Genomic DNA, 27,067 nt, shown 5'->3' on the forward strand with positions numbered 1-27,067 from the left:
TTCACGCCTTGGTCCTTCCTTGGTGATCTGCCCCTCAGTGCTGGGGTACCTCCCGCACATTCTGTTCTCTATCACCTGTATTCGTTCCTAAGTGGTGCAAGTATGTTTTGTGTTAATAAACTAATCTCTCTTTGACAGGAGAGATCTTCAGATGCTGCTGGACACATTCACTCCATCCACAAGTATCCCAGAAGACGCAGGTATTGCACTGTTTCTTTTCACAGGTACCATAGTCCCCTATATAACAAGTTACTAGGTTGCCTCCTGTTAGCCCATTGTATATACATTCTGTTATCCTACAGGAAGTGAATCCACTCCCTTGTTCCAGATACTGTAGCGGCTTTCCCCTCCCCCAGGGAGTCGGGCCCCTCTCATCCCATATGAGCCCTACTTCCTCTCTTGGGATCCAGTTATGAATCTGCGACAAGAAACAGCTAAACTCAGCATTTCAAAATTCCCCAGGGCCGTCCGCCTGTACGCCCTGCCCTCCTGAACTTCCCCAGGTATTCACCTCTTGCCCTCCTAGGTTCTGCTAGTCAGTGCCTAATTTGCGCTGGTGGTTTCCAGTGCTCCACACGGCACTTTATTGCCAACACCTGGTCACATTGTGGCGCTGTTTGTGTTTTGTTTTTAGAAATAAGCACAACAATAGTTGCTTATTAATTTCAAATACATTAAAATGACTAACACCGGCCACTCAAGTCATTCTTATAGCTTTGGGGGGCTGGAATAGTGTCAAGTGCCACACTTGAGTCTGATGTTCCTAGGTGTGTTTGTACTGTTACAGGCAGCGATGGCCGAGGGAATGGGTGGTGCAAGCTACAGAGGCCTCCTGACGACAGCCCTGGCAATTATCTTTTTTTTACAAATTAAGCACAATGCTAGGCACCATTCTACCTCTCACTTGGCATGTTTTTTTTTTTTTTCCCTAAACAAGTTGTGTCAATTCGGGCAACACCGAAGAGTTCCAGGTTTCACAGTCCATTAACAGATTGAAGGTGTGAACACAGACTCTTAAAGCAGCCGCGGTCGGTAGTGGGATGACCTGCAGGGTGGTGACGTTGGTAGGGGGGTAGGGGGAGGGCAGGGTGGGGGTGGTAATGTATGGATTGTGGAGTTTTATAGGTAAGTAAACATATAAATAAATAAAACGAATTTTGTTGCGTGCACTGCATCACCAAATGCGATGCAGTGCGCGCAACGAAATTCGTTTTATTTATTTATGTTTACTTACTTGTAAAACTCCGTAATACATACATTACTACCCCCACCCTGCCCCTCCCTCTCCCCACGTCACCGCCCTGCAGGTCATCCCACTACCAACCGCGGCTGGTAAATCCATGTTTAGAATGTGTCACGCTGTATTTCTCGATTGAAGGTAAGTTTCAGGAGTCAGCAGGCGCGGTTCGTCCATTGGGGCGTGGGGGCGTAGCCCCCCCTGCCCGACGCCGCCCGCAGCTCCCTCATGACAATCATGTCAATGAATCAACATGACGTCAGACCGCCGGGCGGGCGTCATGTTGATTCATTGACATGATTGTACAGGCGGCAACACAAGTACGCATGCGTGGGGACGGAGGGTGAATTTTTACCCGTGCCCACGCATGCGCACTTGTGTTTTGGCGGTGTTGCACATGCCCATCAGGAGCCCTAATGGGCGTGCTGCGGGCGAGAGGGTACCTGTGCCCCTGGCGCCAGGATTGGCCAGGGGCGCTGTGAGCCTGTGACGTGTGGGGAGCAGAGCCCAGAGGTGGCGCGGACCGGCAGCAAGGTAAGAGTGTGTGTTTTTCGGTGTTCCAGTAAACTAGCTTGCACAAATGGCTTGAGATAGTTCAGTGTGTTAAAGCATCTGCTGCAGAAATGTGTGCGTCTATTTCAGGTCACCCGTTTATTTCACGGCATGGGGTTTTGGAAATGTAAAAATTCTCAGAATTTCTATTTTGATAGTTGCAACAACAGCCTTCAACAGATTTTTATAAACATTTTCCAGAAAATGAGTTAACAACTTTGTCACCACAAATATAATGTACTCTTTGAACTAAGGTTATAAAATTTCAAAATGTTAACAAACGGTAGAGGCGGAATAGCATGATATATGCATTTATTATTGCATGCATGTTGGTGTATGTTTGTATGTGAATTTGTATAGTACATACCTAGGGCTTACAGGATGGCAAATACATGGGCGGTAGAAGGTTTCCAGCATAAAAAGGTAGGGGTGATGTAATATGTAAACTGGCACATCCTTCAACATCGATCCTAAAGGCTTGTTAGAGTCCATAATTTATTTTTATATGGTCATAAAAATACATGAATGATGGATGGATGCAGGGTGGGTGCATTAATGATTGTTCGGTGGATGGGTGGGTGGATGGGTGCATGGATGGATGCATGCATGCTGGGTGGATGAATGCATGAATGATGGATGCAGGATGGATGGGTGGGTGGATGGGTGGATGCATGAATGAATGATGTATGGATGCAGGATGGGTGGATGGATGGGTGGATGCATGAATGATGGATGGATGGATGGATGGATGGATGCATGGATGCATGCATGATGGGTGGATGCATGATGGATGGATGGGTGGATGGATGCATGAATGATGTATGGATGGATGCATGCATGGATGCAATGCATGATGGGTGGATGCATGATGGATGGATGGGTGGATGGATGGATTGGTGGGTGCATGAATGAATGATGTATGGATGCAGGGTGGGTGGGTGGATGCATGAATGATGTATGGATGGATGCAAGGTGGTTCGGGCTCGCTCGCTGCGCTCGATCGCTGCGCTCGATCGCTGCGGTGCAATCTGCAAATTAGTTTACGCCTCACCACTTTCAAATGTCACCAGCCGCCCCTGGGAGTCAGGAGAAAGAAGTGTTGAAGCATACTCTTAGTGGAATGCTGGCAGAATGATACATCAAAGTATTACAATGCAGACTCCATTTTAAATGTTCAAGATTATACACACAGCAAACGATGAGGCATATTCACAAATTAATTTAGGAATACAGTGGTACTCTTTTCCATACTCTTACATGCATTTGTAAATCGGCCCGTGACTTCCAATTCCCTGTTTGTAAAAGTGCAATGACTATTCAGCGGATAGTCTAATTTTTGATGTTTTAGGGCCATTCCACAAAGGCATGTAAAAGCACACAAAGGAGCACTCGAGGAGTACTAATTTACATACTCTAGACTGCTTTTGTGAATGGGTCCGTCCCAATGTATGTACCTGTCTGTGTTTAGTAGGTCTATTTTGAGTATCTCTCTATGCTGCCAGCCATGACTCACAGGCCAAATGCAATGCAGACAGATTGCAACCAGTGAGATTTCCACAAGTGTTAAAAATACAATGCTATCCTTTTCAGAGAAGTTTATTGTTGTGAAACACAGGTTTGCCTTTTATTCTAAAATCTGGAATCCACGTGGCAGTGCAGTCATATTCGTTAAAAGAACCTGGAAACACATTAGACTCTTTTTTTCACAAAACTGAAAATACGTTTGGATATACACAAGGGCAAAAAATAAACATGTATGACTACTGAGAGAAATATTTCAAAATACAATATCAAAATACCATCAGCAGTAATTAGAAAAAGGCTACCAGTTTTCCATTTTTACTGATTTCTATGCATCAGTGCGGATGGAAAATGCTCTGTTTCTGTATCCATATTTATTTTTAAAAACAGAAATTAGGCATTTGTTTGAGTGTTCCTCTATATTGTCAATCAATGCTGCCAGGCCAATGAATGAATGAAAAAACGCTTTTAAAACGCTACAGCTGCATAAGTGCATATTGACAGCTTGGAGCAAAAAAAACACAGCTATTGCTGTGCATCTATGCTAGTGATATCACAATAACGTTTTCAGGTCGAGCCCATTGTGCATAGTAACGTAGCACACTATGGGTTATATGTACAAAACGTGTTTGTGGTTGCAAAGCCTGTGAATCGCAAAAAATATAGGCTTTGCAACAGCATAAGAATGTTTTGCCACCTGGCAGACATATCTGGGATATTAGGCTACTGAGGGCGGGGAGGGAGTGCAACACAAGCAGAGTGACTCAGGAGTAGAAATGAGATCTATGTATCTGAATGACAATCAACTGTAATTGAGTATGTAGCCATTCTGCCATTGTTAATTATGTACAAGTCATGTTATGAAGTACTGAGCACTGGTAAATAAAAAGATTTAACAAAAAAAATGTTTTGCTAAGTACAAACCTCCTTTTACGAGCCGGAAAGATATATATTTTTAAGTTGCAATAATATGCCTTTGAGAAAGCTTGCAAACAATTGATCAGATACTAACACTTTGGGGGTCATCACTACTTGTCATAGGAGGAGAAGCCAGTAGTTCAGGAGACCACTGAAAGCACCCCTGACAGAATTCTGTTTTTAAAAGCAGCACTTCTCCCTATAATGGGTAGTATAATATAAAAATACATGAATGTGAATACAGAAATGCAGGTATGCTGTTCCTTTGAGAACTCCATTTCTTAATTCATAAACATTTGCCGGGAAATCTCAAAATGTCTCCTGTTTGATTAATATTAACAAACAGCTATTGAATCTGCTTTTTGCGAAACGATTAAGAATAGTAAACTCATACTTAACCGGGCATCTTTGCCTTCAAGATATTGTGATAGGTGATATTTTGGCTACAATTTTTAAACACAATATTCTGGTAGAATACCTTCAGTCGCACCATGACAAGGACTCGCCATCACAAGGTGATAGGGTTAGCCTGTCACATGGTCACTATCAAACAATGATGGAAAGTGACACAACGACAAGAATAGGCAGTCACGCGGTGACCAGGTTTGACTGTCATGCTGTCATACACGTACAGGATCTGACAATCTTGCCCTGACAAATTTAACAGTCGCACAGGGGATAGACATTCCCATGGATGTAAAGTCATATCCACACTGATGTCATACAGTCAGTAGTGTTTTTTTCATAAACTAACAGTGACACACTGATGAAGATAATGTGCCTTTAGTGTACAGAGGAGAGGTTAAGGGGCTGGAAGAATGTTGGAGCGAGGAAGCGGCCAGAAACCAAACCCAATAAATCAGAGTGTGTTCCAGGATCCGGGGCTCCTAATGCAAGCCCAGACTAGGAATGGGGAGGCACAAGTGGTTGCTTAGGTATATGAGGCCATAGGGGTATGTTGAGTAGAGGTTGCTCTTGTAGTAGCTCGAACAGAACTAAACAGTAATAGTCCTGAAGCTGTAGTGCCTTGGGAGCTTAGCTAGAGGAGGCATTAGAGTTGCTGTACGTAGAGGAGGCCCTCGAAATAACTATGGCAAAAATTGCATTATTATCTTGAGATGGATGGTCCTTCCAACAGGCCCTGTTTATTTCCCTAAGTGGTAGCCACAGACCCTAATAGCATCTCAAGGATGAACTAATGGTGGAAAATGGATGGATGGGGATAGCAGCGCTCCTGGGTTGCTGTTCCTAGCCATAATTTAAGTATGTTCCTCCTGTAAGTGCATACATCCTTACTGTAATTTCCCTTCAATCGTGATGTAAGTGTCTAGTCATAGGTGGCCTGAAATTGACACTGGATAGTTCTAGATCCGAGGAGCCTTATATTGGTCAGAAAGTCATAGGGGCTTCTGCTGTTATCACTTTCAGTCTGTTGAAGTTCATGTTATGACCTTCTCCTAGTAGTTGTCCTCAGACCTGCTTAGGTCTGAACATGTGTGACACAGCCACATAGGATTTGATATATTTGTCTAAGGTGAAAGAGACCGGAAGTCTGGTATAATGTAGGCTTTTTCCTCTACTCAAGACTATCCTTTTTTGTCTCGGATCAGGGTTGAGCATACATAGCTTGGAGTCACCACAAAGAATCACGAGCTGTTTATGAAGATCATTGCTCTGTTTTCAGACATTCCACTGTGGCTTTATTTGTTTCCACGGTCAGGTGAACCAACTTACCACTCCATCTCTATGTAGGCCGGCTCATATCATGCCATTTCCAGCTTTTCCTCCTTTTCCTTAAAAGTTTAGAAATTAGATTTGTGGAAATGGCAGTTTGTGCCATAGCTGTGAGGCTGAAGGTTGTGGCAGTTCTGCCAATGAAGTAAGGGGAAGCAAAATGTCCTTTCTTGATAATGCTTTGCCAGAGCATGGAAAGACAGTGGGTACCTCTTACATGAACGACAAAGTATGAAAATAATTGATAGGTAGGCCTGAGATGTTCTAGCTTTTAAGTATTTGTTGAGGATCTACCCCCATTGCCATATTGCATAACTTTGGAAGAAGTCCTAGAGAGATTACAGTACTAAGTTAAGCAAGGATCTTTCTTACTTAGGGCCAGATTTAGAGTTCGGCGGGCGGACGGGTTACTCGGTCACATGCGTGACAGATATCCTGCCCGCTGTATTACAAATGCATGATATCCTATGGCACTTGTATTACGGTGGACGGGATATCTATCAGAACTCTAAATCAGGACCTTAGTTCTCAGAGCAGGCAGAGAGATAGAGTGGCATGCTTCAATCCCTTCTAGATCATAATATGAACAGATATGGGAAATGTTTAATGCTGCTCTGATTTTAAACAGAGGGCAATTTTCAGTGCCCCTCTTCTGAGCCGCACGATATAGCTTAGGGATCAGTTGTCTGAAGTTCTGCCTATATTTTCGTACATTTAAATCTACTACATTGCCTTTGTGAATGTTTTTCTTTTTTCATAAATAAACAAGAGAGTGAAAAGCAGAAATTATGCAGGGCCACTAGGGAATGGTCTATGTTTGGGTTTTATATAACACAAAGTTATTTAGATGACACCAAAGCATTGTACAAAGATGTGGGTAGGCAGGTGGAGTATGGAGGAGAATGGAGGGGATGCTACTAGGACAAGGGTGATTACCAGTTGACCTCCATCATCCAGTGGATTATACATGAATGAAGTGTTGCTTGAATAGGTGGAGAACCAATGTGAGCGAGTTTTCTAGGTCAAGATAGGGAAACAGATGGAATCACCATCAATTTTAATAATACAACTTTGTACAGGAATATTATGTTTTTTATAATGTCTCGACAGTGCTAGTAAATGCACAATCTCTATCACTGTTGTGCTCGACTTGCATCCATCCCACAAAGACATAAATTGTAAACTGGGAAAAACAGGCTATACTCTTTGATAAATCAAGCAATCTGCCTACTTATGTGGTTATCAACTGTAGTGTTAGACCTATATTTAGGATTTAGAATTGGTAAACAATTAAGATAGTTTTAAGTAAGGTTCCAGTCGTAACTCCTGTAGCTAATACCAGAGTGGTAACCCAGACAAGAAAGTCACCAATGACTACTGTTTAGTGTTTTCTGATCTCTCTTTTGCAAAGTCTGTCTATGGCACTAGTCTGCGCATCCTCCAAAAGTTACCAAACTGTTTTTACAGAGCTCTTGCAGAGTTTATCCCAGATTCGAGCTGATGGCATTAGTCCGAATGGTGATGCTAGCAAGAGAGACTGGGTTGAAGAACCTCCAGTACCACTAGTGGAAACAGAGCAGAGCAAACCAACAGGAGAGACAGCCAGGTGAGGACATTGGTCCTGATGACTACCCTACGAGTGCTCACCTGAAATGTTCCCAAATTCCTTAGGACTGCTCTGATGCACCCTCCCTTCTTAAATCCTATTTAGTTATCCCTTCATCCTTAAGGTTCTGATTCTCCCTTTCTATTTTGGCCTCTCTCTATTGTTACGATACTCTGCAGGACCTCTGAATCCTTCACCGTTCTTAAGTCTGTTCTGATGCTGTCTTCTTCCTGAGACACCTTTGGCCCTCCTTTCCTTTTCAGGGCCATTCAGTACTGCCTTACTTTCTTGGATTTTTCAGCTGCTAGTGTTCTCCTAATGGCTTCTCAGAAGTTGCATCCTTACCCACCAGTAAAGTACCCACCTTACTAAAGTATTTGTGGCCACTAAAATGTCCTCCCTCTTTCTGTTGCATCTCTGGTGCTCCCTTCAGCCATACACTCTGGTAATATTTAACTCTGTGTTTATTTTCAGGTCACGCAGGCTGAGGACACACGAAAAGGATGTCAGTCGATCTTTGTTGCTTCGAAAAGCTCTTCCAATGGATGTGAGTCTAGTCTGTTGGGAGTGGGTTGGATATAGGGTGTGTTTTGGGAAGTGTTGAATTGTGGTTGATTATATTCTGATAATAGAGATGCCTACTCACTTCTACTTGCTTGATCTTTATACATGGGAGTCAAATAAAGCTCAGAATTCTAGACACACAATGATCAAACCCATGCTGAGACAGTGGAACATGCTCATTTCCCAGAATCATCCTACTCTCCGGGGGTGACACCATTGTTCTCGGTTGTATTACCCTTTGTGCGATTGGCCATAGAGGGTGATTCACTTTTTGGATGAAGTTTCGCTTTATACATCCTGATTTTCTAACGTGCGCTCCAAAGAGACTTTTGTTCATACAAAAAACTACAGAAACTATAAAACCAGATGTCTTGATCTTTGAACGTGATCAGCTACTATAGAACACGTATGCATTCTAAAGAAATCTATCTAGACAAGAACCTCGTATCTGAAATGTCAACAGGTATCAGACTAGACCAGTGGAAAAAGCTTTACCTATTTAGGAAGGATTAAAAAAGACATATGCCTACTGAACACCCTACATTGTCTACCCTCTACTTACTGCCAAAGGTACATGAAGGAGATTTTCTACCAGTAGGATGTCTTATTAATTATATTTGCTTTTGTGTAGCCAAACATGTTAATATCCAATTGCAATAAAATTGTATAAATAAATAAATAAACCCTTTGACAGGGGGCTCAGTTCACATACTAAGGACACAATGGTTGTACTATGAAAATTAAAAAACTTCTATTGGTAGGATGACTATATATTGACTGTTATAGATGTATTCCACTTATATACCTCTATCAGAAATCAAAGTGGAATAATGCTGTCCAGTAGGTTTTCTCCACGGGTTCTGCACACTAAACAGTGACAAATAAAATACTTCTAGAAAGGCTTAAAGAAAGTATCCAAATATGTTTTTTAACTTCACTTATACAGTCTATTTACGCGGTAATGGGAGCCGGGTATGCAATACCGTACCCAAATTAGTTTTTGGGCCACATCAAAAGAAACTAGTTATGGAATGACAGGTCTTCTGAATATAAACCTCATGGGGGTGTTGCATAGATCACATTCTCCATATTTGGCAAGGCACAGAAAGCCATCTTAAGGGAAATATCAGCAAAGCCAGAATGATTACAATATCCAGCAGCTCACATGCCACACATTCATAGAGCAGGTGGAATTTTTAGATCAGTAAATATATATTTAAAAGACATCGCCTTAGCATTAATTTACACAGAAAACCTGCAGCAGTTAACTCAGTTCCGCTAGCAATGAGCTATCACCAAAAAAACTTAAAACATAGGCAAAGGAGAATTGCTGTGCATAAAAGAGATTACAGTGAACAATCAACGGTATTGGAAGAGAAAGATGAAGAATCAGCCAAGAGGTTTCAGGATCAAAGGGACTTAAATAAAGTCACTGAGGATTCCTTGCCACCGGATACAGTACAATACATTTTATAGAGAGCACAGCTACCTAAAAAGGTGTCACGGAGCTAACGGTAAGAGTGGCCACTGAGTTCTGGGGCAGAGACCAGCTCAGGAGGAGATTATTACAGAGTTAAAGAGAAATGTTACATTTTTTTCCTAAAGACCATTTTGGATGGACAGCTTCTCAAAGCCACAGGTAAGGCATTCCACAGACTGGCTGTCAGATAGACTAAGGAACGATCACGTCTACTTGATTTAACAATACAAGTGTTTTGAAACAGCTCAAGATTATTAGAAGTTTGAACCGATGCCTCAGATAAAGAGGACCCCTGCAGTTAAAAATCTTGAAAGCAAAAGTGACGGCCTTGAACTGAATCCTTTTACCAATCGGCAGCCAGTTGAAGTTGGCGAAGGTGATTAGAAATGGGACGGCAGAGAGGAAGTTTAAGGATCAGTCTGGCAGCAGTGTTTTGAATGATGCGTAGACGATGTATAAGAAAGGAAGGGAGTCCGAGATATAAGCTATTGGAATGGTCCAGTTTGGAAGTGATCAAGGCTTGCACAATGGTCTTCTGCTCATCCACCAGAATAAAATGCATTTTCTCAGAGATCTAAGAGTCAGGAAACAGGGACTGGATAGAGATTTTATATGAGATTCAAAGGTAAGCTCAACATCAAATTTAACTCCCAGGTCTCTGACCACAGGAGAAGGATACACTACAAGACAGAACTCAAGTTCGGAACACCAAGAAAAATTCCAAAGCAAGGAAAGTAATCAGATTCACTACAAATTTTCACGAAGGACACTACTGTGTTTACAGTTCACAAACGAGAATCCCAATGTAGTAATTCTTTTCCAACTTGTGCCCTCTAATGCTGCTACTATAATGGGCCTCCTCCGTTCCTTCCAATACTTAGTTCTCATGTGAAATTTCTTTGTAGATGGACTGGACGTACATTTACTTCTAGTTGAACTGGTAGGTACCTACATTTGCGTTTGTTGATACTGAGCATATCTTATTATAGAAAACTCTAGCCAAAGTGCAGCTAATTCACAACGATTGCATAATTGTTTCTTCATTTTTTCACTATTATTGATAAACAGGTGCTTCTCAAGATAGTAGGTGTAACTGTGATAAAGTAGATGTCTTACATATCGCTGAATGCGCTCTTCAAATTTGTAATGTTTCACAGAAGAGTGCTTTTCCCGCATTTTAGTTTATTGGTACTTCATAGAGACGTATATACTTTCTGTTACTTTTATTCTTGAAAAAGCCATACGTGCAAATGACCATAAAAGATTAAACATATCAGGTGAAGTTTCTCTTTATACATCCTCATTTACTATGATGAAACTTGAAGACACGCACGGTTATGGAGTAACCTACACGTGCTGTGCTAGCACCATGCATCTTTATCTTTAGAATGTACCCAGCCGATTTAGAACATATACAAAGAAGGTATTCTACAGGTATTTCATTCCTGATCTTTGGAGACATCTGCTTCCATCTTTGCACTATTATTGGACCAGAACCTCTGCTGCAACAATTACCAAGTCTTTTCTCCAGGCGCCACAAGAAGACAATGGATAGTTCATGGTCCTGCTGGTTCTTCCCAAAGGTTATCCGTAAAGAAGACCCCACCTTTTTTGTTTTTATATTCCCTGTCTGATGGGTTGTTCATTCCATTTCGTCTGCTTTTCCCCCCCCATAAGCTAATTTGCATAAATGAAGGCAATGGTAGACAGTTATATAACATGGATTGGCAATGGCAGTTCTCAGTTGTATAGTGAAAAGATGCTATTGGTGGTTGCACACAACACAGCTACAGCGTAAACAGAAGCAGTGCAAATCCGCATAACGCAATGGAGAGGTGCATGGCAGATGATGGCAGCTGAATGTTCTTTCGCTCACAGAACAAGGGCAACAGAAGTAACAACAGTGCATGCTCTCATAGACAGCACACAATACATACAGCATTTTTAGTAGCTGTGCAAGCTTTCCTCATATACTAGGTCTAAACCTGGGCAGAGGGCTGTGTAGAGCTTAGGCAGCAGAGAAGGGTGTGATGTTGCAGGAAGTAACATGATTGTCAGATAGCTAATGGCTCTGTAGATCTTGGTGGCAGATGTCACCTCAGAAGTTACTGTCATGGTTTGGTGGAGAAGGAGAAGAGTCATGGGGAAGAGTCTATTCACCACTACGGATTCTCTTCACGAGCGTTGTCTGTCTCACCCACATGGGCACGATTGTGGGTAGGTGTGCAGGTTTCCAGTGGTGTGGGGTCGTGCACAAGTCTCCCAAAATGATTGCCTCCCTTTAATAATCATATATTAACCAATGGCCTTCTCCAAAATGGAGGATGTGGTGCTAGGACCCAAACCTGCTCCTCGTCTTTTACTCACCAGATGGGAGCTCGTGGTTGTGGCAGAGGCAATTGTGGGTCTCGCAACTCGTACTTCCATGTTTAGAGTTCATGGCTCAGGTTAGCCTGCCTGAACAGGTGTGCCATAATAAAAAGACAGACATTCAAGCCCGATTCTAAGATGGCTCCTTAGATGGGACACACTCAGAGAACAAATCTCGGTCAACAGTGCTGAGTCAACATAAATGAGTAACATTTTGATCATCAAAGGGCAATATTGGGGGTTGTAAGTGTTTGCTTCAGGCTGTCCGGTCTGCACCCAGACTTAGGATTCCTGCACGTTTGTTGTTTTGCCCTTTGCATTCCCTTTGTGGTATTCAAATCTTCTCTTCTAATTTTGGGTCCTGCAGAATGCCCTTTTCAGTTTTATGATTTGCTATATCATGTTCTTCCTCTGGAACTATCCTTGAAGATCTGAAGACTCTATGGGCCTCATCTACAAGAAAATGACACAGCGCGGCACTGAAAGCCATTAAGCTGCGCCATGCTGCGTCATTTTCAAAGCACAGGGATGCGTTGTATTAACAATACGACGTATCCCTGTGCTTCCCCTGCCAGTGCATGCACCCTTGCATCATTTTGCAAGGGTGCCTGCACTGCGATGATGATTGTTTTTGTGCAGAAGGCAATACCTTCCTGCACAAAAACAATCATTAATGAAATTTTCCTGTTTTTATGCGTGAATGCAGAAGGTAAAGAAAGAGGATAAAACGATGAGAAATAATTATAAATACCCTTTGCTCACAGGACAGGCCTTGTTTTGAATCTTGAGTTCCAGGCCTATTAGCAGCTTCCTGTACCGGGATTGGCTGAACAAACCCCGCTTACCTTTGAGCTCTGGGTGGTGTCACGTCCCCGCGGCATTTTGAAGCCCACATTACAGGTCCATTACCTCATCGTCCCTCCCTCGGTTCCCTTACTTACGAAATTGAGGCATCCCTGCCTCACCAGACACCCGTACCCACGTGATTTGTCACGTGGGGACTATATATAGCCCCCAGCCCCCTCATACCTCCTGTTTTTTTCTGTCTCACCACTGTGAGACGCGCGTCCCACGCGCTGGCCGTTCTGCGGAGCTGCGGTCATTTTCTCTTTCTTGAGGGCTTCTCCCTCACTTGCTATCGCCTTCCTGGGTCTGGCGGCGCCGTCCTGGTGTATGCGAGCCTTCCCCACCGCGTTGATGTTTTTGCGGTGCACTTCTCGGCGGCTGGGCGGTCGGGTTCCGGGTGACGGAGTCACCGGCCCTGAGTGGCTGGGGCTGTGGTTCCGGTTCGGATGGCCGGAATGGAGGCGGCGGCTGGCGGATGTGCTGTAGCTTCTCGGCTGGCTGTTTCCGATGCTCCCTTGCGGTAGGGGCCTCGTTTGAGGTCGTTTTTTATACATTTTTATGTTTTTGATGATTGGTTTCATTGTCTGCGAGGCTTCTTTATTGGTTGCCTCGTGTATCCTTTGTTTCTATTGGTTTTCTCCCGGCTGGGGCTGTGTTACACTTTATTTAAGGGCTTGCCTCGGCTTTCTGCCCTGTCAGTTTCACTATGGCTAAACGGACTTCGAAGCGCTTGAGGGTTTTGTCCTCCTCTGATGAGGATGATGAGGTGCCTGTCCCGGCTCGTAGGACCAGGTCCCAGGGTCCGGTGGATTCTTCTGCCCTCCTGTCTGCTTCTGAGGTGCAGTCCATGATTGAGGCTGCTGTGTCTCGTGCTTTGGAGGCGAGGGGTGCTAAGCCACGGCGCAGGTCTTCTCGTGTTGCGGGGGGTCCGGTGGACTCTCCCTCTGAGGACTCTTCGGACTCTGCCATGCCTTCTACATCTTCGGGGAAGTTTGTGCGTAGGGAGGAGGTGCCTGCTATTCTCCAGCACATCAGGGAGAACTTGGGGTTTTCTCCTTTTGCTGCTCCCATGGGGTCCGAGGACATTTTTCCCCAATATGTTAAGCCTCCTAAACTCACTATGCCCTTTCATGGCCGCATCAAAGACTTGATTTCGGGGGAATGGCGGGACCTTGAGCGCTCCTCTGTTCCTCGCTTTTTACAAAAGCTTTATTCCCTGGAGGAGGGGGAGGTCTTTCTTCCTCACTCTGTGAAGGTGGATGCCATGTTGGCCACTCTTATTGGGCGCACTTCTATTAATCCTGAGGATTGTTCGCCTTCGGATGCCACGGATAAGAAGGTGGATGGTGCGCTGAAGAAGGCCTTTTCTGCTGGGAATTTGTCTTTACGTGCTGGCATCTACTCTGCGTATGCGGCGCAGTCTTTGGTGTCTGACTTTGGCAAGCTGGCCACGGCTGTTCAGGAGGAGTCGGACTGCTCTGGCTTGCTTGTCCACATGGAGCAGCAGGCTAAGCGCTTGGCTGACGTCTCTTCGGATGTTCTTCGCTCTGCGGCCATGGCCTCTGGCTCCTTGGTTTTGGCTCGTCGGAACTTGTGGATGCGTGACTGGAAGGCTGATTCTTCGGAGAAGTCCTCACTCCTTAAGATTCCCTTTGATGGCAAATTGCTCTTTGGTGACCAGCTGGATAGTATGGTCACTAAGGCATTCAAGGACCGTAAGCATGCTCTGCCTTACAAGGGCAAGGCGTCTGCCTCTGGTTCTCGCCGTTTTTGGAATCCTGCTCCTTCCTCCTCTGCATCTTTTCAGTCTTCCCGCCAGTCCTCCAGGAACTTTTCTGCTCGTCAACGCCATTTCAGGCCCAGGAAATCTTCGGCCTTGCCTGGTCCCAAGCTTCCGGCGGATACCTTCAAGAGGAAGTCCTGACGTCGACTGTGTTTCGCCCTCAGGTCCTGTGGGCGGGAGGCTGATGTCTTTCCTGGACACTTGGCAGCTGGATGTGAGGGATCGCTGGGCATTGACTATTGTCAGGAGAGGCTATCTTATCGACTTTGTCGCCGTTCCGCCCGGCTGGGGCACCATCCTTACTCCTATCCCCAAGTCTCCGTCCAAGCGGGAGGCTCTACTGGAAGGGGTTCGGGATCTTCTGTCAAAGAAGGCGATCGTTCCGGTCCCGCTGGCGCAGCGAGGTCTGGGATGTTATTCCATTTTGTTTCTGGTCCAGAAGGTGTCAGGGGGATTCCGGCCGGTTCTGGACCTGAAGAGGGTGAATGGTTGGGTTCGGACCGTTCACTTCAAGATGGTGACTTTGCAGTCCATCATTCCGTTGGTGGGGGTCCGGGACTTCATGACGTCTATCGATTTGCAGGACGCCTACCTTCACGTTCCTGTGGCTCGGACTCATCAGCAGTTTCTTCGCTTTGCGGTTGGCGGCTTCCACTTCCAGTTTGCGGTTTTGCCATTCGGGCTGAAGTCCGCCCCTCGGGTCTTCACCAAGCTCTTGGCCCCCTTGGTGGCCCTGGTCCACTGTCAGGGGATATTTTTACATCCTTATCTGGACGACTGGCTGGTTCATGCTCCCTCTTTCCAGTTGACTGTCGATCACACAGACTTGGTGCTGGCCGTTTTGAGGGGGCACGGCTTTCTTGTCAATCTGGGCAAGTCGTTCCTTGTTCCTTCCCAGGATCGTCTCTTCATTGGGGCCAGGTTTCGGACAGATTTGGGAGTGGTCACTCTGCCCAAGGCTCGGGTGGTCAAGATTCAGTCTCACATCCTGTCTCTGCTGTCAGGTCCAGTACAGGTGGCGGCACGTTGGCTGCAGGTTCAGGGGGATATGGCTGCCACGGTGTTTCTGGTTCCTTGGGCCAGATTTCATTTACACACGCTGTTGGCTCATGTTCTGGCGCATTGGTCTCCCCATTGCCTTCCCCTCTCTTCTCCAATCCCGGTTTCCCCTCAGATCAGATCTTCTCTGGGTTGGTGGCTGGTTCGGGGTCATTTGCTGAAGGGTGTCTCTCTCTCTCCTCCGGCTCCGGTTGTGGTGACGACCGATGCCAGCCTCTCGGGTTGGGGGGCATGGCTGGGGGTTCATCAGTCCAGGGGCTTCTGGTCTCCCGCTCAGAGCAGGATGTCATCGAACTGGAGGGAGTTGGAGGCTGTCCGTTTGGCTCTGTTGGCCTTCTCCCAGTTTCTGCAGGGTTCCGTGGTCCTGGTCAGGACGGACAACGTCACGGCCATGGCTTACGTCAACAGGCAGGGGGGGACGAGGTCCTCTTCTCTGGCCCTAGTGGCGGGGCGGTTGTTTGTTTGGGCGGAATCTCATCTGTTGGCTCTCTCGGCGATCCATATTCGGGGGGTGTCCAATTCCCGGGCGGATGCCCTCAGCAGGGCCATTCCGTCGTCTGTGGATTTCTGCCTTCGTCGGGAGTTGTTTGTGGCTCTGACGTTGCGTTGGGGTGTTCCGGTGGTGGACCTCTTTGCGGATGTGGGAAATGCCTTGGTGTCCCGGTTTGTCTCCCGCTGTCGGGAGGGGTCGGCCTGGGCGGTGGATGCTCTCTCTTGCCCTTGGCCCCGCGGGCTTCTGTATGCGTTTCCTCCTTTCCCCCTTCTTCTCCGCTTCCTGCTGAGGGTCCGGTCCTCGGGGGCTTCTGTGATTCTGGTGGCTCCGGCGTGGCCTCGTGCCTCCTGGTTTCCTCTCCTGGTGGAGTTGAGGTCGGAGGTGGAGTGGTTGCTGCCTCTGTCTCCTCCCCCTTTGGTCTTCCCGGCGTTTCAACAGGATGTTCTGGGCCGGATGCGCTTGGCGGCTTGGAGGTTGAACGCCTAGGTCTTCTGCGACGAGGGGTTCCGGCTGGTTTGACCTCTACTCTGCAGGCGGCTAGACGCGCTTCGACCAACAAGTCTTACCTACGGCACTGGCGTTCTTTCAGTCGGTGGTGTCTTGTCAGGGGTTTGGACCCCTCTTCCTCTTCTTTGTTTGAGGTGATGCTGTTTCTTCAGGAGGGTGCTTCCTTGGGCTTGAAGGTGTCTTCCCTTCGTTTGCAGTGGGCGGCGATTCGGGCCTTTAGGAGCTCTTGGGGCAATCTCTCGGATTCTGAGGGGTTGGTCAGTCGCCTTTTTAAGGGTTTGAATAACGTTCTTCCTGCCCCTCGGCGGCATTTTCCAACCTGGGATCTTTCTCTGGTCTTGGACGCTTTGATGTCGTCTCCCTTTGAGCCGTTGGTTTCTGTGGATCTGCGCCTGTTGTCCTTCAAGACTTTCTTTTTGGTGGCCATTACATCTGCTCGCCGCCTGTGTGAACTGGGTGCTCTTTCTTCCAAACACCCTTTTTGTCGGGTTTTTGATGACAGAATCGTGTTGCGACCTATTCTTTCCTTTCGTCCTAAGGTGGACTCTCAATTCCACAGGGATCAGGAGTTGGTTCTCCCTTCCTTTTTTGGTTCCCCGTCCTCGGAGTCTGAGGTGCGGCTTCACTCCTTGGATGTTAGGAGGGCTCTCCTGGTCTATTTGGAGCGGGTCGCTCCTTTCCGTCTCTCAGATTCCCTTTTTGTTAATTTTGGTCCTGTGAATAGGGGTTTGCGTCCTTCTACTCCTTCCTTGAGTCGTTGGGTTCGTTCTCTGATTTCTTTGGCGTACAAAGAGGGGAGGCACCTTTCTCCTTTGGGGGTTCAGGGTTGTTCCACTCGCTCCATGGCTGCTTCCTGTGCGGAGGTCCAAGGGGCTTCCATTTCGGAGATCTGCCGGGCTGCCACCTGGGCTTCCCCGCTGACCTTTGCCTCTCATTACAGGATTGGCCAGGAGGTTGACTGTGCGGATGTGTTTGGACACAGGGTTCTTTCCACTATGATTCCTGAATAGTGATTTTTCCCCTGGTCTTCTGTGTTTTTTAATAAACCTGTTTTTTGCATACCTTCTTTGGTTGTCCTGTTTGGCTTTGTACATCTCAATTTCGTAAGGAAGGGAAGCGAGGGAGGAACGATGAGGTAATGCTTCAATTACTTACCGGTAATTGCATTACTCTGAGTCCTACTCCCTCGCTTCCCTTACTTACATCCCTCCCTCCCTCCCTGATGGTCCAGGCCAACCTTTTGGTATGGTTTCGATCTGTGTGGTATTACAGGAGGTATGAGGGGGCTGGGGGCTATATATAGTCCCCACGTGACAAATCACGTGGGTACGGGTGTCTGGTGAGGCAGGGATGCCTCAATTTCGTAAGTAAGGGAAGCGAGGGAGTAGGACTCAGAGTAATGCAATTACCGGTAAGTAATTGAAGCATAACTAGTCTATAAGCAGAAAGATTGATCCTGGCTGTGGTGTTTCTTCTCTGTCCTAGGTCTGGCAGCGGATGAAGTATCTGCAGGACGTCATGCAGAAGAATAAACAGAACGCCCTGGAGAAGCTGCGCTCGGCCTCCAGCGAGAGCCTGGAGCGTCAGCTGAGCAGCCAGCGCCGGATCCAGGCGCCTCCCGAGCAGGACATGGGCTCTCAAGGTACTGAGCGGAAATACGCTTATTAATGGGTTCTGATCTCTCACAATTCCCCCCCAACAGTATGAATGGGCTTTAGTCACATACAAGGGCGCTCACCAACGGGAGTGGGGTTAGGTCAGACACACGCGTGCCCACTCCTGATCCGCACTCAGTTTGTGATAAGGTTTCAGTCAGACACAACTGCACCCTCAGATCGAATTTGATTTATCAATACACCCTGACGTACCACTCTTATGTGAATGAGTTTAGTTCAATCACAGCTGTCCCACTAGCGTAAATAGGCACTGTTCACACACGCGCAGGTGCACCCACCAGTGTGGATGGGCTTAGTCACACACACAGCTACACCCACAGGATGACTGAGCTTCAGACTCACACAGCTGCAACCACAGGATGACTGAGATTGAGACTCACATAGCTGCATCCAGAGTCACACAGCTGCATCCACAGGATGACTGAGCTTCAGACTCACACAGCTGCAACCACAGGATGACTGAGATTGAGACTCACATAGCTGCATCCAGAGTCACACAGCTGCATCCACAGGATGACTGAGCTTCAGAGTCACACAGCTGCATCCACAGAGTCACACAGCTGCATCCACAGGATGACTGAGCTTCAGAGTCACACAGCTGCATCCACAGGATGACTGAGCTTCAGAGTCACACCTGCATTCACCACTCTGGAAGGGGTTGAGAGAATACAACTTAGCTCTCCTTTTCCAGTCTCACAACCCTTGCTCCCTGCCTTCTGTCTGCACTCATGGCCTACTCCAGAGTTCCTGCTCTCACTGCTCTACGCATGGTTTCACTGCCCCCTTTGATGTGCCTCCAGTCCTTGCCCTCCTCCTGCTCTTAAGTATCTCTCTCTCTCGCTCTCTTTCTCTCACTACAGTTCACACGCTTCCTACTCTCACCCAATGTATATATGTTCTTCCTGTCTCTCTTCTCGGCAGAGAATGCCATTCTTGACCTTCTCTTGCTGCCTCCCCTGTATCTTTTTTCCTCACTTCATTCCACATTTCTTGATATTCGGTATTTCCCCAGGGCTGTTCCTCTTTCATTCACAGATGCTCTGTGCCTCCTTTTTACCTCTCCTCTCCTGAGTTGTAGATCTCCCTCCTCCACTGTCCCTGCATTTACAGCCTCTCTTTGTTCGCCTACTCTTGTTCTCCCTGCTTTTCTCTCCTTGGTGGCTAACTCTGTCTCTCTCTTTTCAGATGATGTCTGCCTGCCCGCCCTCTACATGCCCACAAAGCTTGGGCATCTGTTCACCCCCAAGGCCCACCTATACTTTCACCCTTCTGGATCGGGCAGCACCTTACGCCTCACGCAGCCGCCATCAGTGCTAAGTCTGCCACCGCTGAGTGCCCAAAATGTATCCTTTCGTCTAAGTCATGGAAGCAGACATGATGCAGTGGGTAACACTGGAGGAGAAAGTGTGGGACTTGCATTTAGTAGAAGTGTAGAAATTAAGGGCCATATCAAGAAAGGGCGCTACATTATCACCGCTTTTATCGGCGATAATGGGCTTGACAATATGCCCTTGTGAATTCCCATAGAAGCCCAGGTTAACACCAGAACCTGGGCTTCTATGGGAATTCACAAGGGCCTATTATCAAGCTCACTATCGCCGCTTTAGCAGCAGTTTCCTGCCGATAAAAGCGGTGATAATGTAGCGCCCTTGCTTGATAATATGGCCCCAAGTTCCCTTCATAGCGGTGCTGACAGTACACTGCTCTACTTGAATCTCAATACAGGTGATCGACTGCTATTAGCAGGACAGTCCAATGCAGGGTTTATCACAGCCTGGCAACTGTATTGTAGAGAATATCTATCTATCTATCTATCTATCTATCTATCTATCTATCTATCTATCTATCAGATAAAGCCACAAAGGTGCTCTTATTTGCATTGGGTTCGAGGCGCCCTTTCAGAGTGCATGGTTGATAGAATGCTGGATGGAGTTTGTCCTGTTTTGAAGATCTTGAATGAGGTGTGTGGGGTCTAGACACGCTTCATGGTATGATTAATTTTAGTGCCCATAAGTGTGAGGTGTTTGCAGAGAGTGCGAGAATGCATGCATTTATTTATGTTTTTTCCAATATCTCGTTGGTGATTTTCGCAAAGAAAAGAGACTCATCATTGTCATACAGTTTGAATGATTATACACTCGCCATGATCAACCACACAGTGGCAAAAGCTTGAGACATTTTCTATAACTATCCCAGAACTAGGTGATCAGGACCGATTAAACCAGGGATAAGGTTCCTGCCTCTGCCAGTAGTCCATCCCCCCTCGCCCCCCAGAATTTGCATTGTGCCCTGTGCCCAAGACTACTCAGGCTAGTGACAGGTCCACACTGCTTGCCATGCATGCTTTCATTTATATTGATTCTTCTTAGTGACGTAATTGCTCATCTGTATCACTGGATGGTGGGTACTGGAAGAGTCAAGTTTTTAGTCCCCTCAAGAATTCCAGGTGATTGTCACTTCTTCTTAATATTGCAAGAATCCAGTCACAGGGCTTGACCATATGGACGTAGGAGGAGCTTCCTACTGTTTCTGACTTTTTGAAGAATGGTTTGATCTAAAGAGGAATAACTCTGTAATGTAGTGATTTTGTTCGGGGGTAGGTATAGAGCTTGTGTTGAAGAGTGCTCTAATTTCATGTATTTCTTGATTTTTAATGCACATTGCTTTGAAGATATGCGTCTGGCCACAGGTTGTCAGTGTAGGGAAATGAAGGGTAGTTTGGTGTGAGTCCAAATGGGCATACTGAAGAACTGTCTGGTCCTCGTATTCTGAATCTTCCATAATTGCTGAAGTACTAGGAGAGGGGTGCCAACCTAATGCCTGTTCCCTAATGTTGTTAACAGATGCTGATTCATCCAAGTATCCATGCTCCCTTCCTGCAATATTCATGTTCACTTACTTGCTGTAATTTCCAAATTCCTTTACTTGACCTTACAATCAATTGTGGGTCAATTTTGATAATCTGCCGGGCACTTTGTATGTGTGGTTTGATTTTGCATCATTCCAAAGCCCTGTATTCAGGACTCTTGCTGCATCCTGGGATAGCTGTTGTAGCTGTTGGGATTCCTTTTGCAAGCCGATTGTTATTGCAGTAGGATCTTCCTGTGACTCCGACCTATCTCCCCTTAAGAGGGACATTCTTCTGCCCATGCATCCTCCCTCCCCACGTCTCCTCCTTAGTCAACAAACTTTCACGTCACCTTCCACCTCCAGGGGTTCATGGATGTCCAACAGGAAGGCGTCCATACAGACCTCAGACAGCGAATCCCCATCAGACCCGGATCTGCCTGGATGACGTGTTTACTAGGCTGTGCATGATAAACCACACTCCCTGGCTCTTTGTGAACTATTGTGGTTTGATGGTCAGCTGCGTTTTGGCTGCTTGACTGCTGTATAGAACTATATCCCATGGCCTGGATTTTCATTTCTATACATACGAATGGCATGCTTCTTTGTTGTTTGCAGCCACGATGCACTATCAACAGTTGTGAGGTTGTTGGCCCCAAATATATTACCTGAATGCTCAGCATGGGTTCTTATCCTAACTTGTCTTCAGTGAAACCCCCCAATATTCATTCAATTTCTGATGCCGAATCCAGACTTAATGGTTCCTATTTGCACTCTTTACACACCCCTCCCTGTAGACAAGAGTCTACTGAACTATACCATTGCACACAATAGGAAATAATCCAGTTACTCACCAAATTATTTTTCCCACTTCTACATCAATTGCGGAGAAGTGTTTTCACAACCTAGATGCTATAATACTGGTGTGATGTTACTCAGCCTCGGTGAAAGGTTGAAGGCAGCATCTCTAGATGGTAGATGGATAACATCGTGTATGCCATGGTCTAGGCGAATGCCTACAGCAAGATACTAAGCAGAGCTATAGTCCATTCCACTCCAGAAACAGTGGCAACTTCTGCTGATACACACAATTCACCAGTGGGTCCTTGTACTTGTTACTTCTATTAGATAAATCAAGAGAATTGCAAGCACATCATATATGAACCAATTTGGCGATGCATACACATTGATGTCTTATGGGTATATACACAAGACAGCCTCCACATGTATGATATAGGAACTTCCTGTTTATTTCTTTACCCATGTGACAAATATTGTGGGAGTACTGTGCTTCGAGATAAAGAGTAATTACTCAACATGTGATGAGTATGATTATGTGAATGGATGCATGTGCTATGAAGAAGTTCTGGGATCTCTCCTAGATCTGTAAAAAACGAACTGAGCCTTAAAAAGAGCAGATACCTGGGTACCATAATTTAAATGCAATGCCTGATAGTCCTTTTTTCTAATAAATAATGTAAATCAGCAGATACTTTTACCTTCACACCCAGATCAGTCTCCTGATTCACTGCACATCCTTTAGTAACAGAAGGGTCCACACTCACCCAGCAACTTGTGTTGTAACAGAGTAGGGTTTACCATCTGAAGGTGATTACAGTGTAATGCACTTCATTTATCTAACATGCTAGCCTAATACTGTTCTTTACACCGCACTATTACCTTATACCACTGATGGCTGTTGCAGCCAAATCATGACAGATTAGAAAGGTTAGAGTGGGACAGGCGGTGCTCCAAATCATATTTCATTAAGATGAGCCTCACTCCTGTGTTCCAATTTGTTTATACTACGTGTTATTATCATTCAGAAGCACACGATTATGAAAGACCCAATGACGGAGAAGATACTGTGGCTTACCAGTAACCAAAGTTCTCCAGTATTGGTGGCTTTCTTTACCTCCTGTGGATATCAATATTGATGACAGAACACTTTAGGTGAAGCGCCCTCTCGGGGTAATGGCAGACGTAGGGGCTGTATGTGTATACCTAAGTTTCTGAATTCCCCTGCCCTTTTGTGGCATCAACGCACCCTTCCATCCAGCCCCCAAGTTTATATTAGTCCATATACTTGGATCCTAGGGGTGTCTTAATTTACATAACAATAAAATGTGGGCTTTCAGCAAAGGACGTTGAACCAACTTTCTCTTTATGCTCTGAATCGCATGTGCCTTCCAGCCCTGAACTATCCCTCTGGTTTACTCTATCATAACATTAATCACATGATTCACTCGATCCCCAAAAACCGTTTTGGTTTCTACCACTTTTTTGTCCTACCATCGGCTTTTGTGCTAGCTCTTCATTTCTTTATTTAATAGACCTCAACGCTTCTCTTGAAGGAAGTTTATGATGATTTACGCATGAATGTACATATGAATGTTATGTGACAACTCCATGACAATTTTTTGAGCCGCGTAAGGAAGCATATTGCTTCTAAGACGTGACCTCTGTTTCCAAAGTTATTAGAAAACTAAAGCAAACTGATAGCTATTCCTGGGTGAGAATTTATATAGAAAAATATAAATTGAATAAATAAATACAGTATGTCCCAATACAATGCAAAACTTGTGTGCAGCTTTTACTTGTAGAAAACAGGTGGTTAAAAGAGAGACTGTGATCTCAGAACTGACAGAGAATTGCACTGACTGTTGCAAAATGACAGAGTCCTAATTGTACCAGATGACGTTTAGCACCCTTGTATTGTGCAAAGACACACATGTTTCCATCAATAGGGAGTTGTTGTGCTGCCCAATGTCTGCAGTGTAGTGAGACTAGTAGGGAAACATATCCACAAACCCTGAAATATACAGCTGTGAGGTCTCCTGCATGGAAATGTCCTCAAGCTATGCACAATGACAAGTGAAGGGACCCTTCAAAACCCTTTTGGTTGAAGGAATGTAAAAGTAAGAAAGCTGAGAAACAGAGGAACGTGCAACCACAAGAATAGCTCAGGAACCCTATACGTTAATAGCAAGAAGGTGAGATGACAAGTGGATCATGAGCACACATTCACCCTCACCAGGTAAGATCCTTTTTATTTACGAAAGAAAATCGGGCTTTTAATGCAGTAACTTTGTGCCTTAATGTATGACATATTTTTTTGCTGTATAAGTGAGAAGAACCTCACACATCTTTGTAAACCTCCTCTTCTAGGTCTGGCACACCCACATATCCGTCTCTCTTAACACTCTCCTTCTCCACCTTTCGTTCTTTGTTTTTGATTCCCCTCGCCCCTCAGTAGTTTCCTTGACCTGATCATACAGAAACTGTCTGTGCTGAATCTCCTGGAGCCCAGTGTGACACTGCCCTCTTTCCAAGGCCAGAGGAGAAGTGGGAAGAAGATGAAGGGGGTTTCCTCAGAAGGTAAAGAAGATCCCTCTGGTACATCAAAGGACATCCAAGAAATCTCCAACAGGAAAGATTTAACTGAACATTTTGTTGGAGTTGCCCTGGAGGGTACAGAGTCTTTTTATAGTCTTCACAAGGACACTGAAGAAAACCCAGCGAAGGAGCGCTTATCTGAGAAGTTGGTTACAGATGTATCAGAGAGCAGAGAGACCGTTTCCATTTTGGGGAATAACAGTGATAAAACGCTTGAAGGGACAGAGTTAATTGAGAAAGTTGCTCTAGATCGACCAAAATTAACAGAGGGCCTTTTCACTGAAGGGAAAGGCATTGGAGAAACCCTGGTGGGGGAGCAGTTATTTGAGAATTTGCTTGAAATGTATTAAACATTATGGAGTCTTATCAATCTCAGAAAGCAGAGCAGATAAAAAGGAAGCAAATGAATTTACCTCAGAAGTTTGAGAGAATGATATCAGTCCACCTTAGAAAAACTGGTGGAGAAGAATTTACTTAAGTATGTTGCTGATGCTACCCTCCGGGAAAGGTAAGGGAGTCTCTGAAGCCCTTCAGATAGATGATGTGATGGAAGGGAGGCAGCCGCAGATCACCCTCACAATAGTTTGAGAGGAAAAAATAGTAAAAGTATTGGTTACATAGGAAATAAGAAGCTGGAATTAGGGGTGCAAGGGATGCTGTGGCACTACCTGATGTCTTGGAAGGAATTCCCTTTTAAAATGAAAAATAAAGAGAAGATTGGATATTTGTCAGGCAAGTGATATTTTTTTCAATGTTATAGACTGTCAGATGTCAGAGGGCTTCTTCTTACTTGCTGCTGATAATTATTTAAAAGTGTTTATGTTTTTTCTAGGACTCAAAACTGAAGGCCTATTCTAACATGACCAGAGTGAGACTCTTAATTGGGCACTGGAAAGTGGGGGGAAAAGAATGCTGCAGTATGTCGGTGTTTGTAGCACATGTAAATAAAATATCCGCTTGCTATACAAACAAAACATTTCAAGTACTTAAAAAAATATAATCAACTCTGAAACAAGGTGCGACTCATGAGGCCCATGGTATGTGAGAAGGTAATACCTCACTCAGTAAATACAGCTGAAGTGCAGTTTTCACCTACCTAGTGCGAGTTATACAACTCACAAGGAGGGGTGATAAAACATGCTTTCCTCTGTTGGGAACTGCAAAACTAACATTGCAGGATTTCTCCTTAAACTGTGTCCGGTTTTACCTGTCAAAATGTGGGCAGTGAAAAGGTGTGGTATTTTTACCCACGTTAGTATCTCGATCCAAGTGCAAATTTCAGGACAATCATTTACTCCCCACATTTTAGCTGTATATTTTTTTGCTCCAAAAATCACTATTGGACCTTGCAATACTAACCCCTCTCTCCCCCCCCTCCTTCCCCCCTTCCCCCACCACCACCACCACCAGTCCCAACCCCACCACCACCCACTCTTTGCAGTAAAGGAAAAATCTCATGAAGAACATTTGTGCTTCAAGTAGCATTTCAAGAAAAGAAGAGTGCCGCAGAGCGGGTTGAAAGAATGGCATCCATCCTATTACATCAAACACAAGCTTGTACGGGGAGGATCTCGCGCCCAGACAGTGTGCACTTTACAAATGCTTGGTTGATATATGGAAGGTGCAGAGGAAGCGAATGGTGAACACAGCAGAGAGCGAAGAAAGGGCGTGGGGTCAAAGGTCTGGCCAGCCAGTGCACCTGATGAAGAAGAAGAGATGTGGAGATAGAAACCGGGATCTGTAACGTGACCTGCACAGACGAACTGAAGATGCTCTGCACAAGAGGGAGCACAGATGGGGCAGATGGGAAATGAGCGTCAGGGGAAGGACAAGATTGTGGCTATTGCTTTCAGTCCTAAGGTTATATTGAAAAAAAAAATGGGTGATTGTGGCTTTAAGAAGCAGGAAGGCAATACAATGGGTTGGGGTAACAAACATTTCGTAAATTAGTGAAGTGATCTTAGTTTGATACCTGTGAACACAGCGGGCTTTTGCCGTAGAAATAGACTGCGATGAGGTCTTACCATAAGCAGAGGGAAAACCCAGATGTCATGCTAAACACATCTGTTACCAACTGAATGTTGGAGAAATATGGCAAACCCGGAAATTTAAAAAAAATGATTTATAACAAGATAGATCGGAGCTGACGACCAGATCCAGGAGATAGTTATTCACTTTGTTTCCTTACCAGAGGCTTCTCTCTTAATTATTTGACAGGTAGAATTGCTCCCTTCGGCGAACGATATGAATATCCTTCACTTAAGGCTTTCCTAATGAAGTTGATTAACTCTCCCAAGACAATAGTGTTGTATAGCTCCTATATATCCTTATATCGTGTTAAGTTAGCATAGGTACATTTCAGATTTAAACGCCATTTTTCCTTTCTTGCAACTTCTGCACACGACCCTTAATTGTTGACTTAGCTTTCAACCTAGTGGTTTGCCGTGGTGTATGTGAGAATAATATGTTATTGCTCTG

General features: G+C 45.3%; 1 protein-coding gene across 1 annotated transcript in view; it reads left to right on the forward strand.

Moving 5' to 3' along the window:
- Positions 1 to 25,296, forward strand: part of LOC144824682 (uncharacterized) — a 151,455-nt gene extending 126,159 nt beyond the window's left edge. The window contains exons 18-23 of the mRNA XM_078683716.1: positions 139 to 200; positions 7,430 to 7,568; positions 8,043 to 8,115; positions 18,156 to 18,312; positions 19,532 to 19,689; positions 24,472 to 25,296. Of these exons, the coding sequence (XP_078539842.1) occupies positions 139 to 200; positions 7,430 to 7,568; positions 8,043 to 8,115; positions 18,156 to 18,312; positions 19,532 to 19,689; positions 24,472 to 24,939 (1,057 nt within the window). The 3' untranslated portion in view covers positions 24,940 to 25,296. The remainder of the gene's footprint in view (positions 1 to 138; positions 201 to 7,429; positions 7,569 to 8,042; positions 8,116 to 18,155; positions 18,313 to 19,531; positions 19,690 to 24,471) is intronic.
- The last annotated feature ends 1,771 nt before the right edge of the window (positions 25,297 to 27,067 follow it).

The sequence above is a fragment of the Lissotriton helveticus genome, chromosome 3_1 (genome assembly GCF_964261635.1).
Source record: "Lissotriton helveticus chromosome 3_1, aLisHel1.1, whole genome shotgun sequence".
Lineage (NCBI taxonomy): Eukaryota > Metazoa > Chordata > Amphibia > Caudata > Salamandridae > Lissotriton > Lissotriton helveticus.